Below are 20184 nucleotides of genomic sequence, written 5' to 3' on the forward strand. Positions count from 1 at the left end.
ACTCAAAGCAAAGCAGTTCAAGAAAGGGAAACCGTGTGAACTAGAGCTGAAAGATGAGCCAGAGAGATATCTGAAAGGCGTTCTCTGCCCAATCTTCCTTTCTAAAAAGGGGTTTCAAATGGGGCCCGAGGCTTAAATTACAAACTGCGTTAAGTCCCCAGGAGATAAAACTGGTCAGAACACTACAGAACCTTCACAGAGAGAAAGCAGGTAAGCCCTTTAAACAGAAGAGGAAGTGGAAAAGGCCTGGCCTTTTATCTTTGCACTTTGGCTTCCGCGGGTAGGGCTGGCCAGGGGACGCGGGCGCTGGCGCCGCCTGTTTGGTCGCCAGGGCTGGCCGAGGGGCAGGCGGGGCCGCGCGCAGCACTTCTAGGAAATGTGCACTTTCGCTCTCAGCATCCCGTCCATTGAGGCGGCCCGAGCAAAGCCGACTGCGCCGAAAGGCGCTCCGAGCCGGGCTGGGGCGGAGGTGGGCAGGCCTGGGAAGCGTGCATCTTCTGTGCCCCCACAAGACACTGCGTTACCTGCCAGGGCCACACACACCCCCACCCCCACCCCCCGCCCCACAGTGTAAGGCACTTCTGCTCCTTTCCCCTCCCCACCCTGGAAGGGAGCACAGGGAAGAGCATCATAGTTCTTGGACACTTTCGTATCTCCAGCACAAATCCCAGCATCTGGCACACAGTGGGAGCTAAAAAGCATTTCTTGAAAAATTATATGATGATGCTAATTTAAAGATGCAATAATAACTATGTGTGTCTGGCACTTTTAATCAGTTAATCCTCACAGCTAGCAGATGAAACTGACAGACAGGAAACTAAGGTGCAGGGAGGTTACCCAACTAGCCTCAGGTGACCTGCACTCCCAATGGGTGCAATGATTCTGGGCCCTGAAGGAGCACCGGCCACTCCTGGGCCAGTGCCCTGAGGTGTCCTAAGGGACTTCGGAGCTGAGTCTTGTGCTGTGCTGTGTGAATATAGACTAATTCTTGGTTCTGAAGGTTAAATCAGACCAGGATGTCCCTCTGAATGAGGGAGGGAGGGAGGAAGCTTTATGCAGAGAAATAGGCTCACAAGGTAAGAGAAGTAAAACTGAGTGCTTTCCGCTGCTCTTCCTGACCCGCTGGGGAGAAAAAGGAGAACCTCAAGAATAAAAGATGACAGGGTCTCAGCACTCAGGGCCGGGGAATGTATGCACTGCCTACGGGGGAGGTGGATGGTGGTCAGGGACCAATCTGAAAGCCTGTAGGTTCCCCCAGGGAAACTACCTTTGCCTAGTCAGGGAGGAACACAGGCTAGCAGCAGGTGCCACTGAAGAGAGACTGCACAGGACCTAGGCCTTGACCCAGAAATGGCCCCAGGGCCCTGACTTGTGTGGGCCAAATCTGACAACCTTCTGGCTCTTTTCAAGGGTAGCCAAGCATTCAGAGTGACCCCGGTACAACTCACCCACTGTTAGGGACTGAATGTTTGTGCCACTCCATTCATATGTTGAAGCCCCAACCTCCATTATGATAGTATTTGGAGATGGAAACTTTACAAGGGGATTAGGTTTAGAAGAGGTCATAAAAGTGGGGTCCTCATGATAGGATTAGTGCCCATCACCAGAGCTGGCTCTCTCTCAATCTCTCACTAATATAATGTGATGTCCATTAAGCCTCAATAAAAACATCAAAAAAGAAAAGGAAAAAACCCACAGTGCTCAAAACCAGTCACATCATTGCACCTAAACTGAAACTGCTGAGTTATGATCAGGTGGTATCAGCCCAGAGGGGACAGTCCAATCTGGTGACCATGGATGAAAGTCTGGCTATAAAGGATCATTTGCTTGAAGAGTCCAGGCTTTTCAAACGACTGCCCTCAGGAACCTTTATAGCCAGACAATAAAAACTGGGAAGGGCTCTCAGGTAGAAGGAACAGCATAAGCAAATGCTTGGAGGCCTGACCATGGATTGTGTGACAGACGGAGGAAGGGAGAGAGAAGTAGAACAGGTCAGCAGCACTGCAGCCCCAAGCAAAGTAGCAGGTAATGGATAAAATTAAACATTTTTAAATGAAAATTAAGTGGGGGATGGAGTGAACCTGGAGAAGCTCACATGAACTCTGGGTAGAGAAGAGGAGAAAAAAAAGAAGGCTTTGTCTGCAAGGAACAGACGAGGAAGAGAAAACAACAAAGTGTTCCAGGATGGAGAGGGAGAAATCCAACAGTGACCTGTGGATGTTACAAAGCCCTCACCAAATGGACCAGTGACAGCGCTGAACTGTCTCCGTGTCTCAGGTGGGCAGGCTGAGGCTTTCTGTGAATACAGAGGCCGAGACGCAGCCCCCGTTAGCATCCAGAGCTGCCAACACCTCAACCACAGGATACACCACAGGGCCCCAACTTCAGAACTGGAACACATCCAGTCTCATTTTGTAATCAATTGTGAGCATATTTTGAGCTAGGTTTTGAAGCCAGGTTGATTAGGAAAGAAAAGACTGCCTCAGTAATAATTATAATAGAATGTAAAATATGTAAGTGCCGAAAGAATATCATAAAACACCATAAAAAATTCCACGGAGGGAAAGAATAGATGTGGCTGGGTCATCAAGGAAAGACCTGCACAAAGTCTTCCCAAGCCAATGAGATTTAGGAGCATTCTGGGAAGACTTCCTGGAGGAGGTACAGCATTGAGCTGAGCCTTGGATATCTCATAGGAATCAGGAGTAGAAGAGGAAAGGAGGAAATTCCTGCAGAGGGAGAGGGCCCAGAACAAGCAACAGCATTTCCAAGCTTGGGGCAACGTTTTGTGTTCCAGCGGATATTCTGCGCAGATTTAAAAGCCTGCGGATACTGGAGGAGCTGCTCAGCCAGACGGCTTGGCAGCTGCTGAGCAGAACTGAAGGCTGGGCCACCGGCTGCCTGTGGATTAAGTGGGCGGACAGAGAGCCAGTGATGGGAGATAAAAGGGAGTGAAGTGGATAATATTTAGAAGAAAACTCGAGGAGGAGAGAACGCGGCAGCCCGGCTGGCAGGCAGCAGTCTTGTCCCATTCTTCAGTTTCCTCCCTTGGAAAGCTGCATTACCAGGCGACCTCTTCCTGGCTTTGAGAGATGTCCAAATCGGAACTATTAACAAAGGCACGGGCACGCTCCCATTTTTATCTCCGTCTCAAAGTGCTTTGCCGCTCAGGCTTTTCTCTTTGGCCTGGGATCGGCTGGTGGGTGAGTTGCTGCGGGAAGGAGATCACTGTGTTTGTGGATGGGACTTCTTGGAATTCTTGAGAACCGGTCCCTTCCAACTCTAAGATTTTAGAAGTCTGTGTGTATGAGCTGAAAAAATGTCTTCAAAGCTAAGGGGCTAGGATTTCACGATGTGAAGATTCTTCGAGTCCAAAAATGCCTCTGAGCCTAATGTTCTAAGATTTCACCATTCTTAGATTCCCTGAGCCTCCAAGTCCTGGCTCAGGATTCGGAGATTCTGTAAATCAGGAAGACGTCATGCTGTGTGACCTTCTGATTCTGAGACTAGAATATTTCATGACATCTTGGTCACCTCTGGCTTTATGGCCTCACTCTCCTTTGATGGAGGTACCTAAGTCATCCCGTGCGTCTGCTCCTGAGTTTTTTTCCCCGCCCCCGCCCCATGTTGGGATAATATATTAAATGCTGAAGTCTGAGTTAACCAAGTCAGGGAAAAAAAAAAAAAAAAAGGACAGAGCCTGCTGTGCTGGCAGGGGCTCTTTGCAAACAGCTCTCCGGGCACACAAAGAGTCTGAGAGTACACATGCCTAGGGGTCAGTGCTAGGGGTCCCCCAAGTGACTTCCACACCTTGTGACAGACATTTGCTGAACAGCTCCTAACCACAGGGCTCGGTGCGGGAGCCACGGTGGGTGTGGCAGGCTTCCAGAAGCGCAGCGTGGAGGCGGGGCCAGAAGCAGCCTGCTCGCAGGCCAGGATCTGGAGTTACACGTGCAGATTAGGCCAGCCCGTGCTTGGAGCCAATACTGACCCAGGGGCTCTCACTCTGTGGCTGTCTTCTGGGGAGAAGAGGGCTCAGCATGGTCGGACGTCCTTAGGGGTGCCCAACAGTCTCAGGGGAGGTGTCTGGCCCCTTCACCCTGGGGAAGGCACATAGATCTGATGGGAAGCCAGAAGTAGGGACGAGTACTGAGGACTTGAGGGACCAAAGGTCGGTGCTGCTGTAGCTGCCACGGAGGCTCAGGTGGGGTGTAGGACCCAGCAATAGCCATTCTTGGAGGATGGGATGTGAGAGTGGGTTCCGCAAGATGGAAATGTATTAACAGCAAGAGAAAGGAAGAACAGGCTCTCTGTGTGACATGTGGAGACAGGACACGGGGGAGACTAATGCACAGGTGCTCCATGCCTCAGTTTCCACGGCTGTAAGAAAGGACTAATAATGCTCACTCTCCCTGACTTGGCAGTGAACTATCCAGGGGAAAAATCTAGGCTGTTTCCCAGTCTCTGCTCCCAGCATTGTCCTGGCTGACACTAAGGTGCTCTGGCTGAAAGAGTGAGGGAGCCAGTGAGGGAGAGGGGTCCTGATGACGGGCAGGCTCCAAGGCTGGGCAGCTGTCCACCAGACTGTGCCACGACGGGCTGGGGCTCTGTCTGCCCTGCAGGCTGGCAACAAGAGGCAGCAGGTCACCCACCGGAACCAGCAGGCTTCCGGATGAGTAGGTATCGGCAGCAGCCCGCCACAGACAAGCCTGCCAGCCCCTCCCAACGGCGGAGAACTCAGGCTCGAAATCTCAGGGTGGCCTGGGGCCTCCAAGATACAAGGACCGAAGATGAGAACCGCAGAAGTCAGAACTGGGTCGGGCCTGGAAATCGTGGGACAGAGGGGCAACCTAGGCCCAGAGAGGGACAGGACAAGCCCAGAGTCACAGCCAAGGTAGGGATGGGGTAGGGCTAGAGCCTCCTTTGTATTCAACTACCCACTTCATGATTTCCACATTTTGTGTCCTTGTAGGATGGTGTGGACCTATTAAAGTTCAAAGAGGAGGCTCTTCACTGTGGCTTGTGTCATCTTTCTTCATTCATTCATTCATTCATTCATTCATTCAATAGTGCTGGATGGAGGAAGGAAGGGAAGCAGGGATCGTCATATCATGGTTTCTGACCATTCATTCATTCATTCCCTCTCTAAATACTAATTGAGCACCCAATAATATGTGGTATAGCTATAAGACCTCTGACTATAACCAAGAACACCCTTTATTCAACTGTGCTGCCTAGCCTGTGTTAGGGGTGCCGTCTTCACAATGGTCCCTTGGAAAGCTGGGCATGCCTTTGGGAACTCCTAGTTTAGAATAAGATTCAATTTCTAAGCCAGGGAGAAAATCAGTTTCAGCACTTTTCAATGATCTCTTTCTATACATTTTTTATATTTTATTTTTTAGAAAGATATGGTGATCTCCCTCCACTCCAATACACACACACGTCACCAGATAATGCCATCTGACTGTTAAAAACAAAATTATGTCAGCTCTCGGAATCTTGAAAAACGTGGACTCTGGCATCAGACACACTTGAGTTTGAATCCTGAGCCCGCCTCACCTGGCTGTATAATCACAACCAAATGACTTAACCTTTTTAAGCCTTAATTTATTGTCTGTAAAAGAGATATGATACTCTGCCTTGTCCTATCTCTGTGAGGATTAGAGATGATGTACTTACGAGGTCTAATGTAGCGCCCTGTACAGAGATACAGCTCAATAAATGATGACTTTGGGGTTTCTAACCCCCTAGAGAGGGGGCTGTAGAATTTTACAAACATTTCGGACACCCTTGGCAGCCACGCCCAAGTGTTCAGGCTCTACGCACGCATGTTGGATGGAGAGCATCGGCATGTTGGTTAAATCACAGCCAAGTAAAGAACGGCAGTGTCCCGTTGTCTTATTTTGCCTCGGAGAACCACATAACTTAGAGGTCTCCTCATCCAGTGCCTCCACTGCACTGAGTGGGGGGGACTGAGGCCCCCTAGAGGGAGAAGGAGGTCTCCTAATCAGCCCAGTGTGTTCGTGGCAGCTGGTACCAGTCCCCAGAGGCAGCCAGCAGAGCCGACTGAAATCTGCAGGTCCCAAGATTGTCACAAGATCTGGACTCAAAGCTCAGGCATCCCCAGGCCCCTGAGGGCAGGGGCTGCCACCACCCCCTATTACTCCAGCTTCACTTTGTTCAGCAAAGCATGGGCAGCGGACAAGGCTGCTGGCAGAAGGTGCCAACAGGGCAGAGCTGATGCTTCCCACGCAGCCTTCTCCTTTCCTTGTCCTGAAGCCGCCCGGACCCTTTTCCAAGAACAAGCCTTACATCTAGGTAGTCATTTTACCCTCTCGACAACCTCCCACAGGTAGTAGCTTCGCACGTCCTCACAAAACCAGCTCAGTTGTGAAAGGCTGGGCACTACTGCCCGATTCGATTGTTAGCTAAGAACACCAGAGTTACATACAAGTCATTGGTTTTAGAGCCAGAGCTGGGACTGAAACCTAGAAGCTAGTCTCCCATCTCTCAGCCCACTATGCTGAGCTGTCTGTAACACATCACGGAAATCTTCAGAGGCCCTGCCTTTACCATCCCTGCTCCAGCCACATAGCCAAAGGAAATAATTTCTCTAGAAGTATAAATTCTCCAAGAAGTAAAATTTTAAGCCTTTAAGCTCTAAAGGAAAGAAGAAAACAGAAGAAAGGACTGAAGGAAGAATTGCAGGACATGAACTACCTACATGGAGGAAGTCTAGAGAACCCGCGTGGGGCAGCAGGAGGAGTGCATCCTTCCTTTAGAGTCAGGCAGACCGGCTCTGTTCCTTATTAGCCACGTGACCTTGGGCAAGTCATCCAGCCTTTCTGAGTGCCCAACCTAGAAAGTTCCAGGGTTGTGAGACTCCAACAAGATGAAAAAGCGTGCGGAGCCTCCTGCAGGGTGCCTGGCATATGGAGTTGATTATAATCGTCCCATGGAATGTCAGGGCTGGAGTGGCTTGAATGATGACCTAATCCTGATGTCTCATTTCACAGGTGGGAAAAACAAGGTCCAGAGAGGTGACGTGACTTGCTCAAGGACACAGCAAACTCGTGGTGATGTTGGGTCTAGTACCCTCAGTTCAAATTAAAATCAGAGACCACGGCCAAGAAGCTGGATCTTTCAAGCTGTGCGATGATGGAAGAAAGTTTTTCAGTCATTCCTGTAGCCCATGTGGCTTTCTTTCTCCATTTAGCAAGGGAAAATATGGTATTTCTGACCAGAAGAAAATTTAATATTTTGAGAAATACTAAAATTAAAGCTAAAATCGGGCTTCCCTGGTGGCGCAGTGGTTACAGAGTCTGCCTGCCGGTGCAGGGGACGTGGGTTCGAGCCCTGGTCCAGGAGGATCCCACATGCCGTGGAGCAACTAGGCCCGTGCGCCACAACTACTGAGCCTGTGCTCTAGAGCCCGTGAGCTGCAACTACTGAGTCCGTGTGCCACAACTACTGAAGCCTGCGCGCCTAGAGCCCGTGCTCTCCAACAAGAGAAGCCACTGCAATGAGAAGCCCGTGCACCGCAACGAAGAGTAGCCCCCGCTCGGCGCAACTAGAGAAAGCCCGCGCACAGCAACAAAGACCCAACGCAGCCAAAAATAAATAAATAAAATAAATAAATTTATTAAAAAAAAAAAAACACTAAAATTCCAGTCTTTGTTAACAAACAGGCACTCTCTTTTAAGGCTTTTTTTCCCTCCTTCCTCTCTCATTGCTCCCCCCTCCCCAAATATTTTGCAATAACAGTAATGCTGGGAGGAAAGAAAAAATAAAAATCTGATGCACTTAACAGATATTTCAGTACAATAATGCATCACAGATGTTCATATCAAACTGTGCACGCGTGCATACAATTTTACTGAGAAGGCTGTTGCATTTCTGACTTTGGGGTTGGGGATCCCTAACAACCCCAACTGCCCAGGCTCTGGAATCCCTCCCTTAACAGTTAGCCCACGGCTGCCCACGGGGATGGAGGAGAGATTTCATCACCTCGCTCCAAAATGATAACAGGACAAATTGGCGGGGTCAGGCACTCTGGCAGGTGGTGAAGGGTGTGCAGATTAGGGAACCGAGAGGAGTCCTGTTTTCTTTTGTTCAGGACTTGCTTCCTACAGCCCTCTCGAGGAGCTGGACCCAAGAACAATTTTAAGAGCGGGCCCGGGCTGGTGATGGGTGGGTGCATTTTTGAAACCAGAGGTTTGAGTCTGTTTGATCTTCAAATGTGGGCTTTGGAGACTGTCAGCGGGCTCCTCGCTGGCCGATGAATGGCTCTCAGGAACTTTTCCTAAAACATAACCTCACGCACTTTCCAGCAAATGTTTTCAACCTACCAAAGCCGTCCTTTGGTTGAACAGCAGTGTTTCCAGACCTCGAAGAAAGATAGTTTTGTTGTTTTAAGAGAGACAGATTAAAGCCAGGGGCTGTTTAACCAGAGGGTCTGTGTGCTCCCTTCAGCTCTGGTCGGATTCCTCTGTGGTTGGTACAAAGAGGGTGTTGAGAGTGACGGTGGATTCCCCCACCTCCCCAGCCTAAAAAAGATATCAAGGCCAGACGTGAGGCCTCTGAACAGAGAGGCCTCCTACAAACCTGCCTCCAAAATGAGATGGGCGGCGAGCGCTGGGGAGCCCGATGCAGATAATATCAGCTCCCGAGGCTGGCAAGGGAAAAGTCACTTCAGAGGGAGAAAGCCGGTACGTTCAGAGGAATCAGCGCTGGGCCAGAGAATGCACAGGATTTTTCCCCGCGGAGAAGGAGTCAGGCGTAGTCAGAACCCTGCGGGGCGTGACTAACTGCCCCAATATTCCTGCCACCGGGGCCCTCTGGGTAAGGGCTCCACAATTATGGGAGAGCCAGCAGGAGAACCGACAAACCCGCCTTTCATTTGGCCGGCAAATCAATCTGGCTTCTTACCTCCCCGGGGACAATATTGCATTTCCCCTGGAAAAACAAAAGCCAGAGATCTCCGAAGGGGGATCAGTTTCTGCCCCCGTTTCCCTGGTGAAGAGCTTGCAACATCTCAGGAGCGGCCAAGCAGGTCTGGTTCCCGTGGTAGAGTTTCTAGTCTGGCCAATTTACGGGGCTGTCTCCTTACTGGAGGAGCGTGTCTTGGGGACCACACCACGCTTGGGGCGTGGGCCCGGCCTCCTTGCAGGAGCCACCAGCCCTGACTCAGGGACTGACAGCCCGTTCTCAAGGCGCAGATGTGAACTCATTGTTCCCTGGGCCTCAGAGTTGAGTTTGGGGCCAGTGAGTTGTGAGTGACCTCTGACCATGGAGATGGGGCTTTTAATGACATTTTGCTGGATCAGGTCTCTGGCAACCAGAGACTTTAAACCTCCTAAGCTCCGCCCTTCCCCCTGCCCCTACACCTGAGGTTCAGAAATCAGAATTGTCAACCTTTAAGTGAACACATTTCTCTGAAATTATTAACCCCAAAACTATCCTTGCTGACTTTCTCCCAGCCTAGGGGAGGCAGTCCGAGGGTCGCCTGGAGCTTTGCAGAGGCCCCGGGAAATCTGGCAGCGCTTAACAGCAAGCCAGGGTCACTAGAGACCAGGCCCATTGCACTCCTCCTGCCACCCCCCCCCGACCCCAACCCCACCTCGAGAAGCCCGTCTCCCTCTATGCGTCCTGCGTACATACACACAGCTGCCCGGATGCACCCACACAACAGCCTCAAGACAGCCTCCTGCTCTCGAGACCCCAGGGTCTCAGGGAAAGTCAGGCCTAAACTGGAAACTCTTTCTTTTTGCTTTTCATCACTGTGATGCTCCGAGGGAAATTCTTTCTGCTCGGGCGAGCACAGCAGGTGGGGAGCGTGTATCCCCAACAGGTAGCACCACTGAGATAGAAGAAAACACACAAACTCTTACCCCCCATTCCAGCACACGCCAGTTTGCCCTCATACCACCACAAAGGCAGCTCAAGAGCTGCCCCACAGCCCCAAAGACCCTCTCCCTTTCGGGAAAGGGCAGGGTTCTGCCTGCCGAAGGAAGACCATCAGAGAAGAGGACCAAGGCGCACGGGGGCTGCCGGGCTCTGGGGCGGGCGCTGCGCGCTTACCTGGGAGAAGTTGAGCCCATTGAGCGGATGACACTGCTCCTCCACGCGCTCCACGGCCCCGGTGCTCTTCTTCATCTTCTCGGCCCGCTGGGCCAGGTAGAGGTCAAGCACAGGCACGCCCCGGGAGCGCACGTCGGTCTCCGTAAGCGAGTTCACCATGAGCATCACCCACACCGGCCTCTTGCGCTCCCAGTTGCCCGCGATGGCGTTGAATAGATAGTCGGCGTAGAGCCCCTTGCCCCGCTGCGCGGGCGTCATCCACGACGGCATCATCAGCTTCACGTAGTCCAGGTGGCGCTTCAGGCGCCAGTAGAGTTCACGGGGCAGCACGTCCTGCAGGTTCTCCCCGTGCGGCAGCAGCTGGCAGCTGGCCAGCGCCGAGATGGTGTAGGGGTCTGTCAGGTCCAGCTCAAAGTAGACGCGGGCGCTGGCCTGGAAGGCCGCCTTGGAGTTGTCCGGGATGAAGTCCCAGACGCGGGTGTAGGGGACGTGGATGGTGCCAAACAGGTAGGCCGGGGGGTCGCGCCGAATAGTCCACAGGAAGGAGTTCAGGTCCCTCTGCTGCAGGGGGACAGGTAAAGGAAGGCAGTGAGGCTGAAGGCAGCAGGATTAAGCCTAGGTTAGAACAGAGGGGGCAGGTAGAGCTGGGGATGGAAGGCAGAGAGCCACATGGGGCCGTGGGAAGAAGCAAGGGCTTTGGAAGCTGAAAGACCCACATCCAAATCCTGGCTTTGTGCTGTCTTAGCTGTATGATCTTAAGCACACTGTTTCACTTCCCACAGACCCAGTTTCCCCATCTGTAGAATGGGAGCTGAAAGCAGCCACCCCAGGGATTGTTGGGAGAATGAAAAGACACAATCTATGTAAATAAGCCCTAAGAGCAGTGCCAGGCACAGAGGGAGGAGGCAGTGAAGGAAGCTCTCATTATGACTGGCTCTCACTGTGAGTGCCAAGGACTGCCACACCACCTGAGAATATTCATGCTTGGCCAAGCCAAACCTTCACCGGGGGTGTTTCATGTGGAGGGTGGAGAGAGGGGGACCAAGAGTCCTGCTCTGGCAAGGAAGGAGAAAGTCATATAACTTTTAAATCCAACCATTAGAAGATACATGCCAAGAGCACTTTGAAAGCAGAACACCTATTAAAAATAGCACACCTATTTAAACAGCTACTTCCCATTGAGCAGGGTGGATACAATTTTCTTTTTGGAGGGCAGGTCTGGGGTGTCAGCTACTCTGCTCCACCAGCTGAAACCACAGATGAGAAAGTGCTTTAAAACCTGCAGGCTAAGTAAAGTCTCAAGGCCCTGGTTTGGGAGGGAAAGGTTTCACAGAATTAGTCCCAAGAAATGTACATGCTTTCCGGGCTCCTCCCCTCAAAAGGTGTACCTGGTCTCCAAGTCCAATTCTCTACCATCACTTAAGCTCTGAAGAGGGATGTGTGTGTCTGTGTAGAGGTGAAGGAGGGGCAGGAGGACATGGGTCATTTCTCCAGATCCAGTTTAGGTCCAGGGGTTAAGGGGCATGAGAAAGGGACTATCATTTCTCTCAGGCATTTTCTATCCAGAATACCCCCTGGAATGTCCACTGCCATCCACCGTCTGCAAGCTTTCGGTCAACTCATAAAATTCTTCTGCTTGATTCTAGCACAAATGAGAAGTATCTGTCAGGGTGGGCAAAGGGAACAGTACCTTACTTTACTGACAACCAAAAATTGTAAATCCCAGCATACTAGAGAGAGACTAGCTCTGAGCACCCTGCCTGTCACGGAGCTCCCTGTTTCTGAACAAGTCACGACACTGGAGGTGCACCTTGCCCAAGGTCAACTAAGAGCGCAGCCAGTGAGGACCCTACACAAACTTTTCCTGGTCCCTGGCCTCCAATTCAGGGTTATTTTCCATGCATTAATTTACACTTTGAGGGAGAGAGACTGAGGGAAATCAAGGGATTCCTGAGTTTGCAAGAAAAATTAGGAGAACTAGTAATTACTCAACCCCCAAGGAAATATTAGGCCAGCATGTCTTGGCACTTTCTTTCCTCTCCTCTGGAATCTTCCTCCTTTTTGTGAAATCGGGGCGCTTGGGAGAGTGGGTGCTGGGACCTGGGCTGGAGAGGGAGAAAGTTTGCCTTAGGTCAAGGGTGGGGACCAGGGGGGAGAGGGAAGCCTGCAAAGGGGTCTGAGCATGTAAGAATGAGAGGAAGGGGCAGAGAAGAGAAGGGCAAGGAATGGTAGAAACAGAGTCAGAAACGAGAAGACAGGAACCAGAGGGTAAGGACAGGCTAAAAGTAAGAACGAGGGGAGTCAAAAAGGGCACAGAGAGGAAAGGTCCAAGCAGGACCGAAAGTCGAGGAGAGCCCGAGAGCGTCAGCGTTCGGAGAAGGAGCTGGAGAGGGAGCGTCCCAACTCGCCTCCCCGGACGGAGCTGGAGCCCCGGCGGCAGAAGCCAGGCAAGGGCGCCCGAGGCTGCGTCCGGCGGACGGAGGTGGAGCGGGTGGGCCGAGGTGGGTGCGGAAGGTAGGACCCCCCCAAACCATCGTCCCCGCAGGGCTGGAGTGGCCGCGCGGCCGGGAGAGTGGCCGGGCGGGCGCTCGCTCACCGATCCGGGCGGCCGGCACTGTCCTGCGTCCGGGGGCTGCGGGCGGGCGCGGGCGGTGGCGAGGAGGGCGGCGAGCAACGGCCCCGCCAGGGCGGCGTGCATCCTGCCGGGGCCCGCGGGGCGCGGGGGACCCTTCTGGGCGGCGCCCCTCAGCTGGGCGGGCAGCCCCCGGCTGGGCACGGAGGTTCCTCTGGAGCGCGGGGCTCCAGACACGGGATGCCGGGAGCCCTCTGGGGCGTGGCTGGGTGTCCCTGCCGGACCTGGGGGTCCCTCTGGGGCGGGGCTCCGTCTGTTGCAAGAGGGGGATCCTCTGGGGCGGGGCCCTTTCGCCGGGACGCGCAGCCGGGTTGGCCGAGGCCCGGGGTTGTGAGAGCGCGCGGGGTTGCCGGGGCGCGCGGAGGTCCCGGAGCTGCGTCGCGGTCCAGCGGCGCGCGGGGTTCTCGGGGTAGTACCGGGACGGCGGGCGCGCGGGGTCCCGGGGTTATGCTGGGGACCCGGGGCGCGCAACGGTCCCAGGGGTGCGCGGCGCTCCAGGGGGCGCGCGGGGGGACAAGTGCGGCGGCGGGCGCGGCGGGGGCGGGGGTCGGGTCTGGGGCGCCCGGTGGCCCCCGAGCGGGGCTCAGAGGGGCGGCGGGCGGCCGCGCGGCCGCTGCCCGGGCTCCGCCATGCTGCTCCGCGGCCGGGAGGGAGGGAGAGAGGAGGGCGGGAGAGCGGCGCGGAGCCGGGCCGGGCGGGGGGCTGGGGCCGCCGGGGCGGGGGGAGGGGAGGACCCGGCGCGGGGGGCGGGGGGCCGGGGCCGCGCCGGGCCGGGCCGCAGGGAGTCGGGGAGAGCTCCGCGCCCGGGCGCGGCGAGGCGGGGTCTGATGGGCATGGCAGGCGCTCGCTCGCTCCTCTCCTGCTCCCTAGCTCGCTCCCTCACACGCGGGCGGAGGGAGGCGAAGCCCGCAGCAGCCACTTCCCAACTTTCCAAACTTCCCAGCGCAACTTTTTCCTCTCCTCCCCTGCCCGCGCCTCCTCCTCCCCCTCCCTCTTCCCCTTCCCCTTCTCCTCTCCAGCTCCCCGCCGGGCCGCAGCTTCAGCGCGCGGCCGCCAGAGGGCGACCGGGCCGAGGCCCGAAGGGCCAACTTCAATCCGGCTGCGCGTTGGACGCGGACTGGCCTGGCAGCGACAAATGTGGGGAGATGGACCAGACAGGTCCTGGAGGAATGAACAGCGAGAGAGGAGAAAGGCAGGCGTGGACAAGCACTCCCAGACTGGCTGGACGGCAGCACTCAAAAGAAACCCAGGGAAGCTGGTATTTACAACATTTTATCAAGCCCCTGTTCCCAACGCCGGCATGCGGTTAGTAGGTGTTCTGCAGACACTAGGTGCATTAAAACAAAACAACAAAATAATCTTCCTCAGAATTCCTCGAGACTTACCATTTAAATAATCTATTTCTTTGGACCACACAGGATCCTGGTGAGGGGTCCTGGAAGGGTAAGGATTCATGTTCCAGTTCCTTAGACCATAAGAATCGAAAAGAGCCCTTAAAACCAGCTTCCTTCTGTTCTGGAGAGGCAAATGAAACTTACAGAAGACCAAGAGGCAAGATCCAAGCTTCTGGACCGTTTCCAGCCAATGGGGAAACTGAGTCATGGGCACCACCGCTTACTTGTGTTGAGAAGAGTTCACTGACTCTTCCTATACTGATGATAGAGACTGAAGGAGGAATGAGGTAGGATTGTTAGAGCCCACAGCCCACAGAGGCGGGTAGACGGGGACAAACATGCAAAGAGGTGATTCAGATATAGACAATGAGTGCCAGGAGAGACGGAAGCACAGAGAAACGGGAACAGAGAGGAAAGTCTCCTCACACAGCCCTGGGGCCCAGGGAAGACTCCCGGGAGTGATCCTGGAGGATAAGTCAGGGGCAGCTGAGTAAAGGAGCAGCTGCCAGGGCGGAGAGGTGGGAGAGTGAGGGTGCCTGCAGGGTTCTGCTAGCAGTTAGGCATGGCTGGAGCAAAAACCCAGCAGCAAGAGCTGAAGTTGTGTCTTCTGGCCAGGCTGGAGCGTTTGTACTTTATAGGTACTAGGTGATGGGGAATCATTGCAAGATTTGAAGTAGAGGGTGGCTGGGGCCTTTTAGGAGCCCTGGATTGGGGGGGGGGGCAAGCTGGAAGCAAAGAGACCAGTGGGGAGATGGGCAGTCAGTGGAGAGGTCCCGGACTCCCAGCTCTCCCACTCCTCCCACTCAAGTCTTCAGGCAGCAGATGGAGCAGCTGGAGAATGGCCACTGGAGAAGCTGCGCGAGGAAGACCAGCTGGGCTGCAGGGGCTGAAAGGCTTCCAGAGCCTGCGACCTGGGTCTTTGGGGGGAACACAGAAGGAAAGGAGGGGATACCAGAGACTTTTAGGCTGACCCACCTGAGATTGCCATTTCTGCAGGTCAGAAATAATGACCGTGGGCAGTTTCATCTGCTTCCACCTGCTGGGTGTCCAGGCCACCTCGACTCTTTGCTATGCACACTTCTGGTGACAGATGCAGATCAGGCCAGAGGGCCCAGATGGTGCAAGAGGACAGTGCGGCTCCGTGCTTCCAACACACAGCCCTCTGAGAACTGCAGCTGTGACAAAAGGGAAGTCCTTTAAAGAGCCTCCACTCCTCAAGGCTCCAAAACTCCCTACAAAGCCACCACTCCCCATGATGAGGACGAGGTGAAAAGCTTGGGAGGTGGGAGGAGAATTTAATTCCACTGAGAGGGAGTGTGATGGTCTTCACGGGGAACTAGAACATAAGGCAGACAGTGGGTAAGAAAGGACCTGATCAAATTAAAAACTAATCCATATAATTAAAGTGATGGTGCACGTGGCTATGTTTATGGTCTTTAAAATGTTCCAGGGCTTTTTTCCTAAAGTTATAAATGTTTTATTGACTAATTTTCACAAGTGCCAGCTATGACTTCCTCCTCTGTGGTCCTTTCCTATGGCTGTGTGACCAGTGTCCAAACAGTTAACCTCTCTGTGCCTCTCTTGCTTCATCCAGCTTCCTGTCCTCACTATTTTTCTGAGTCAATGTGTGCAATAATGCTTTAGAATCTCCACTGGTATGGTTACTCATATTGTTAATGAGATGCAAGAACAAACAGGTTTTTCCACTCCTGGGTACATAATACCCAAGAGAACTGAAAGCATCCGTCCATACAAAAACTTGTACACAAATGTTGATAGCAGCACTATTCAAAATAGCTAAAGGGGAGAGCCAACCCAAATGTCCAGCAACTGATGAATGGATATATAAAAGGTGGTATATTCATATGATGGAATACTATTTGGCCATGAAAAATAATGAAGTGCTGATACATGCCACAATATGGCTCAGTCTTGAAAAGATTATGCTAAATAAAAGAAGCCATTTACAAAAGGACATATATAATGATTCCATTTATATGAAATGTCCAGAATAGGCAAACGTATAGAGGCAGAGAGGCGATCAGTGGTTGCTTAGGGCCAGGAGAAATGGAGAGATTGGGGGACCATGGCTAAAGGGGATTGCATTTTTTGGGGTAATAATGAAAATATTCTAAAATTGATTGTGGTGATGGTTGCACAACTCTGGGAATATACTAAAAAACCATTAAATTGTATAGTTTAAATGGGTGAATTGTATGGTATGTGAATTGTATTTCCATGAAGTTGGTACCCCCAAAAAAGAACAAACATGTTTGAGGCCCCAGGAGAGGGTGCTCCCCAAGAACAAGGGTTTCCGTGTTTTCAAACAATTTTTTCTCCCACCTAGTGTATCGAGAGCAGCCCCTGACGAGCAGTCTTAAAGTCCTAGAGATTCCCCGTGCTTCTGCTAACAGCTCCCTGAGCGGCTTCTGGTAGTTCAGCTGTCCTGGCTGGACCTCAGTTGCCCTGTCATCAGGATGAACAGCTCAGGGAGCAGATACCCTTAAGGTCTTCTGCCCTCAACACTACAGCCCAGAGTTCCATGGCCACCGCCTGCCCAGGGACCTGTAGGCAGGATGGGAAGGGGCACAGGGCTCAGGAGGCAGGCGGTGGACTCAGACGCCTGTCTCCTCTCCCGGATCACATCCGGCCCACTTTCCTTTTACTGCATTTTAATTAAGTTGTTCAATCAGACGGGTACCAGGAATCTGTAGGCTGTAACAGCCGGGACAGGAACAGAAGCCTTGTAGCGGAACTAAACCAACAAAGTCTGCCTCTTGAGCAGATCCAGGAGCCCTGGTGCTGCCGAAGGGCATCTCTCAGGCAGGGAGATGAGGGGATCCCCTGCTATGCTGGACCAAAGGAGAAGCTTTGCTCTGGGCCTGAAGGCTGCCCTCTCGACCGGCCAAAGCCTGGGCTGTGGGCCACACTGGTATTTTCCAGTGGACCTGGCCTGGCCTGACTCCCAGCTTCAACTCCTATCCCAGATGTGCCGACCTCCCACCCACCCCCAGGCTCTGTCTCCCCCCAACCCACCCCCCGGTCTTAGTGGGTTAGAAGTTAATCCTTGATGGTTGAAGGTCATGATGTCCTTGGGGGGTGGGAAAGAAGGGAAGAGGGTTCTAGGACCATGCAGAGGTCAGTAGTGCTTAACACAGTCTAGAATGATGGCGAGAACCAGAAAAAAAGGCATATGCTGAGATGGTTCCAAAAAGGACATTCCCTTACAAGAGTGGGGAAACACACACGCCATCATAGAAGTACAACAGAGGATTAGGCTTGCCATACAAGGTGGTATTTGTTAAAAACAGAAAGTTCTACTAGATCCAGCCCAATGGGGGAGGAGGACACAGAGGAATCAGCCCAGGAGTCTGTCCTCAGGGAGCTTGCCACCCAGAGACTGAGACAGAGGTACCCACAAATAGGGTGCTTTGGGAAACAGATGGGGGGTGGGGGAGAGCAGCAACCTTAGGAGAGAAGAAAGTGGGGCTTAGGAGAGAGAAGGTCAGCGAAGGTCTTTGCCAAGAAGGTGACGTCTGGGTTGGTCTCTAAGGATGAGCAGGACTGGGGCAGGGAGTGTGAGGAAAGGAAGGTCACTTCAGACGGTGGGAACAGCGTGTGCAAAGGCAGGGAGTTGTGTTTGGACTACTGGGAGCTCTGTAAACAAAGATGGGGGAGCTAGAACATGAGAGCTATTGGGGAAGATCAGAAATAAGACTGCACCAAGAAGGGCCGTGCATGACCCTTAGAAAGCCCTTCATCTTGCCCTTCAGAGGATATAATCGTCTTAGCTTGCTCTCCATAAATGGTGCTGGTGGAGGGTGGCTGGCATATCAGTTTCCAGACGAGGCGTGTTCACAGCCTGATGTGTGCAGCCATCAGTGATAGAACAATGATATGCATTGACTCTGCCAACTCACAAATACTTATGGGGCCCCATGTGTATTGTAGTGTCTAGGCCTGAAGGAATACAGTCCTGACCTCTGGCTACTTGCAGTTATTGAACAATATTCAGGTGACTAGTTAAAACGCATTTCAGTGCCAGGTGAATCATGTAGTATCATAAAAGTCCTGGAGAAGCCAGTGAGAGCTGGACAAGGGCATTAATCCGGGAGGAGTGGGATTTGAATTTGGCTGTGCAGGAAAGTAGGATTTAAACAGGTGGAAAGAGACTTGCTTGCAATCCAGTTAAGGGGAGTGATGAAAGCCAAGGGGTAGAGGTGGGTCAGGACCTAGGAAATGCTGGCTGAAGAAGAGGGGTGATATTAAGAATGGGCTGGAGTGGGGCGAGGTGGCACAGTCCAGGTGTTGACAAGTGAAGGAGGAATGGGAACTGGGGATTCTCTTAGACCAATTCTCTGCCAGGCCGTTTAGCTAAAGGATCTCAGCAACACTTTGGGACATATATTTTTACCCCCATTTTATTTATTTGTTTGTTTGGTTGTGCCCGGTCTTAGTTGCGGCAGGCGGACCCCTTAGTTGCGGCTCGCAGGCTCCTTACTTGCGGCATGCATGTGGGATCTAGTTCCCTGACCAGGGATCGAACCCGGGCCCCCTGCATTGGGAGCCCGGAGTCTAATCCACTGCACCACCAGGGAAGTCCCTCTACCCCCATTTTAAAAATGAGGCAACTGAGTCTCAGAGGGGACACCAACACACTCAAGCTACACAGCTGATATTTAGAAGGCCTGGGTTGTCTAGTTCTTCCTACTAAACCACTTGCTTCCTTTAAGACACCAGTGGGAAGGTAGCGCAGATTGTATGGGCCAGACCGGGTGGGCCTTGGGAACACACACACACACAACCACTGGGGGACACATTCACACCACATATGGCACATCCTGGGCTGTCTCTCCCAATCTAATTAGGACAGTGGGACGTTTGTCATTTAGGGGACTTTTGCCTTTCACTTTATTCCAAGCTGTGTGAGGCTGTGTTCCTCCATTTAGGCGTTAGTAGAAGTACGGAAAGGGAAAAAAGAAACGTGATGCTTGAAACAAAATACCCCATCGAGCTGACCACTAAATAGCATTTAGACCCCAAGTATACACACAGCTGCTTTATGTAATGAAGGCTGTGGACCATGTTCCTGGATATAAAATAACAAACCACATATAACGTTTTACATGGCTGTGTAATTAGCACGGATCTGTGAGTGTGTGAGCCGAGCAGGCTGAGGGAAGGGGGGCTCGGGCTTCTAGCACAGCGAGCTGGAGGGAAGAGCATGTGCTGTTGGGCCAGGAAGATGGGAGTTTGAATCCTTGCTCCTCACTTGGTAGCCCTAAGACCTTGGGCAACTTATTTAAACTCTGTGAACTTCCAATTTCATATCTGTCAATAGGAGTAAAAGTATATGCCTTATAACAAATGGTTTGGCCCTTCCTGCCCCCACAGGAACATTTGGCAATATCTGAAGACATTTTTGGTTATCCTAATTGGGAATGTGCTACTGGCATAACACCTAAGGGCCCAGTGGGCAGAGGCCGGGATGCTGTTAAACATCCTACGACGCACAGAACGGTTCCTACAACAAAGAATGGTCCTACCTGAAATACCAGTCGTACTGAGATTGAGAAATCCTGTCCTACAGAGTTGCCGTTTCAAGGCTATAATCATTACTAACTTTTATTGAGCGTTTACTCTGTGCTCAGCACTGTTCTATCACTTTATTTAAATGTGCTGCCTCTTACCTGTTCATAGCAAATCGATGAGGGAGGTACTATCATTAACCTCACTTTACAGGTGAGGAAACTGAGGCTCCAAACTTGCCCAAAGTCTCCCAGCCAGTCAGTGGTGGACCCAGGTTTGAACCCAGAGGGTGCCACAAGCTGAACGGAACTCACGTGACTGCTTCAGTGCCTGGCGCGTGGCAGTGATGGTAAAGTGGGTGAGAGGACTCGCTCATTTGTTAATGCGGCACATATGTTTTGAGAGTCGAATTGATGCTAAAGAATTGGTGAACAAATAGGCAGGGATCTGTCCACACAGGCCTTACTTTCTAGTTCATGAAGAAAAATAATGAAGAGGTAACCCAGACCAGTGGTAGAGAGGGTCTGGTGGGTGCTAAGGAGTCTGCCA

At 52.5% G+C, this 20184-nt stretch overlaps 2 protein-coding genes across 2 annotated transcripts in view; both read right to left on the reverse strand.

The window, feature by feature from the left end:
- The window catches only part of TRABD2B (TraB domain containing 2B), a 215689-nt gene extending 202513 nt beyond the window's left edge, over positions 1–13176 (reverse strand). Inside the window, exons 1-2 of the mRNA XM_068537954.1 lie at positions 12677–13176; positions 10081–10641 (exon numbers count right to left, since the gene is read on the reverse strand). Coding sequence (XP_068394055.1) covers positions 10081–10641; positions 12677–12778 — 663 coding nt within the window. The 5' untranslated portion in view covers positions 12779–13176. The remainder of the gene's footprint in view (positions 1–10080; positions 10642–12676) is intronic.
- LOC137760562 (uncharacterized) lies at positions 12826–13547 on the reverse strand. The gene is made up of 2 exons (XM_068537533.1): positions 13404–13547; positions 12826–13344 (listed from the first exon to the last, which is right to left on the reverse strand). Exons 1-2 carry the CDS (start codon positions 13545–13547, stop codon positions 12826–12828), a joined length of 663 nt encoding a protein of 220 aa, XP_068393634.1.
- Positions 13548–20184: the final 6637 nt, after the last annotated feature.

This window comes from Eschrichtius robustus, chromosome 3 (assembly GCF_028021215.1).
Source record: "Eschrichtius robustus isolate mEscRob2 chromosome 3, mEscRob2.pri, whole genome shotgun sequence".
Lineage (NCBI taxonomy): Eukaryota > Metazoa > Chordata > Mammalia > Artiodactyla > Eschrichtiidae > Eschrichtius > Eschrichtius robustus.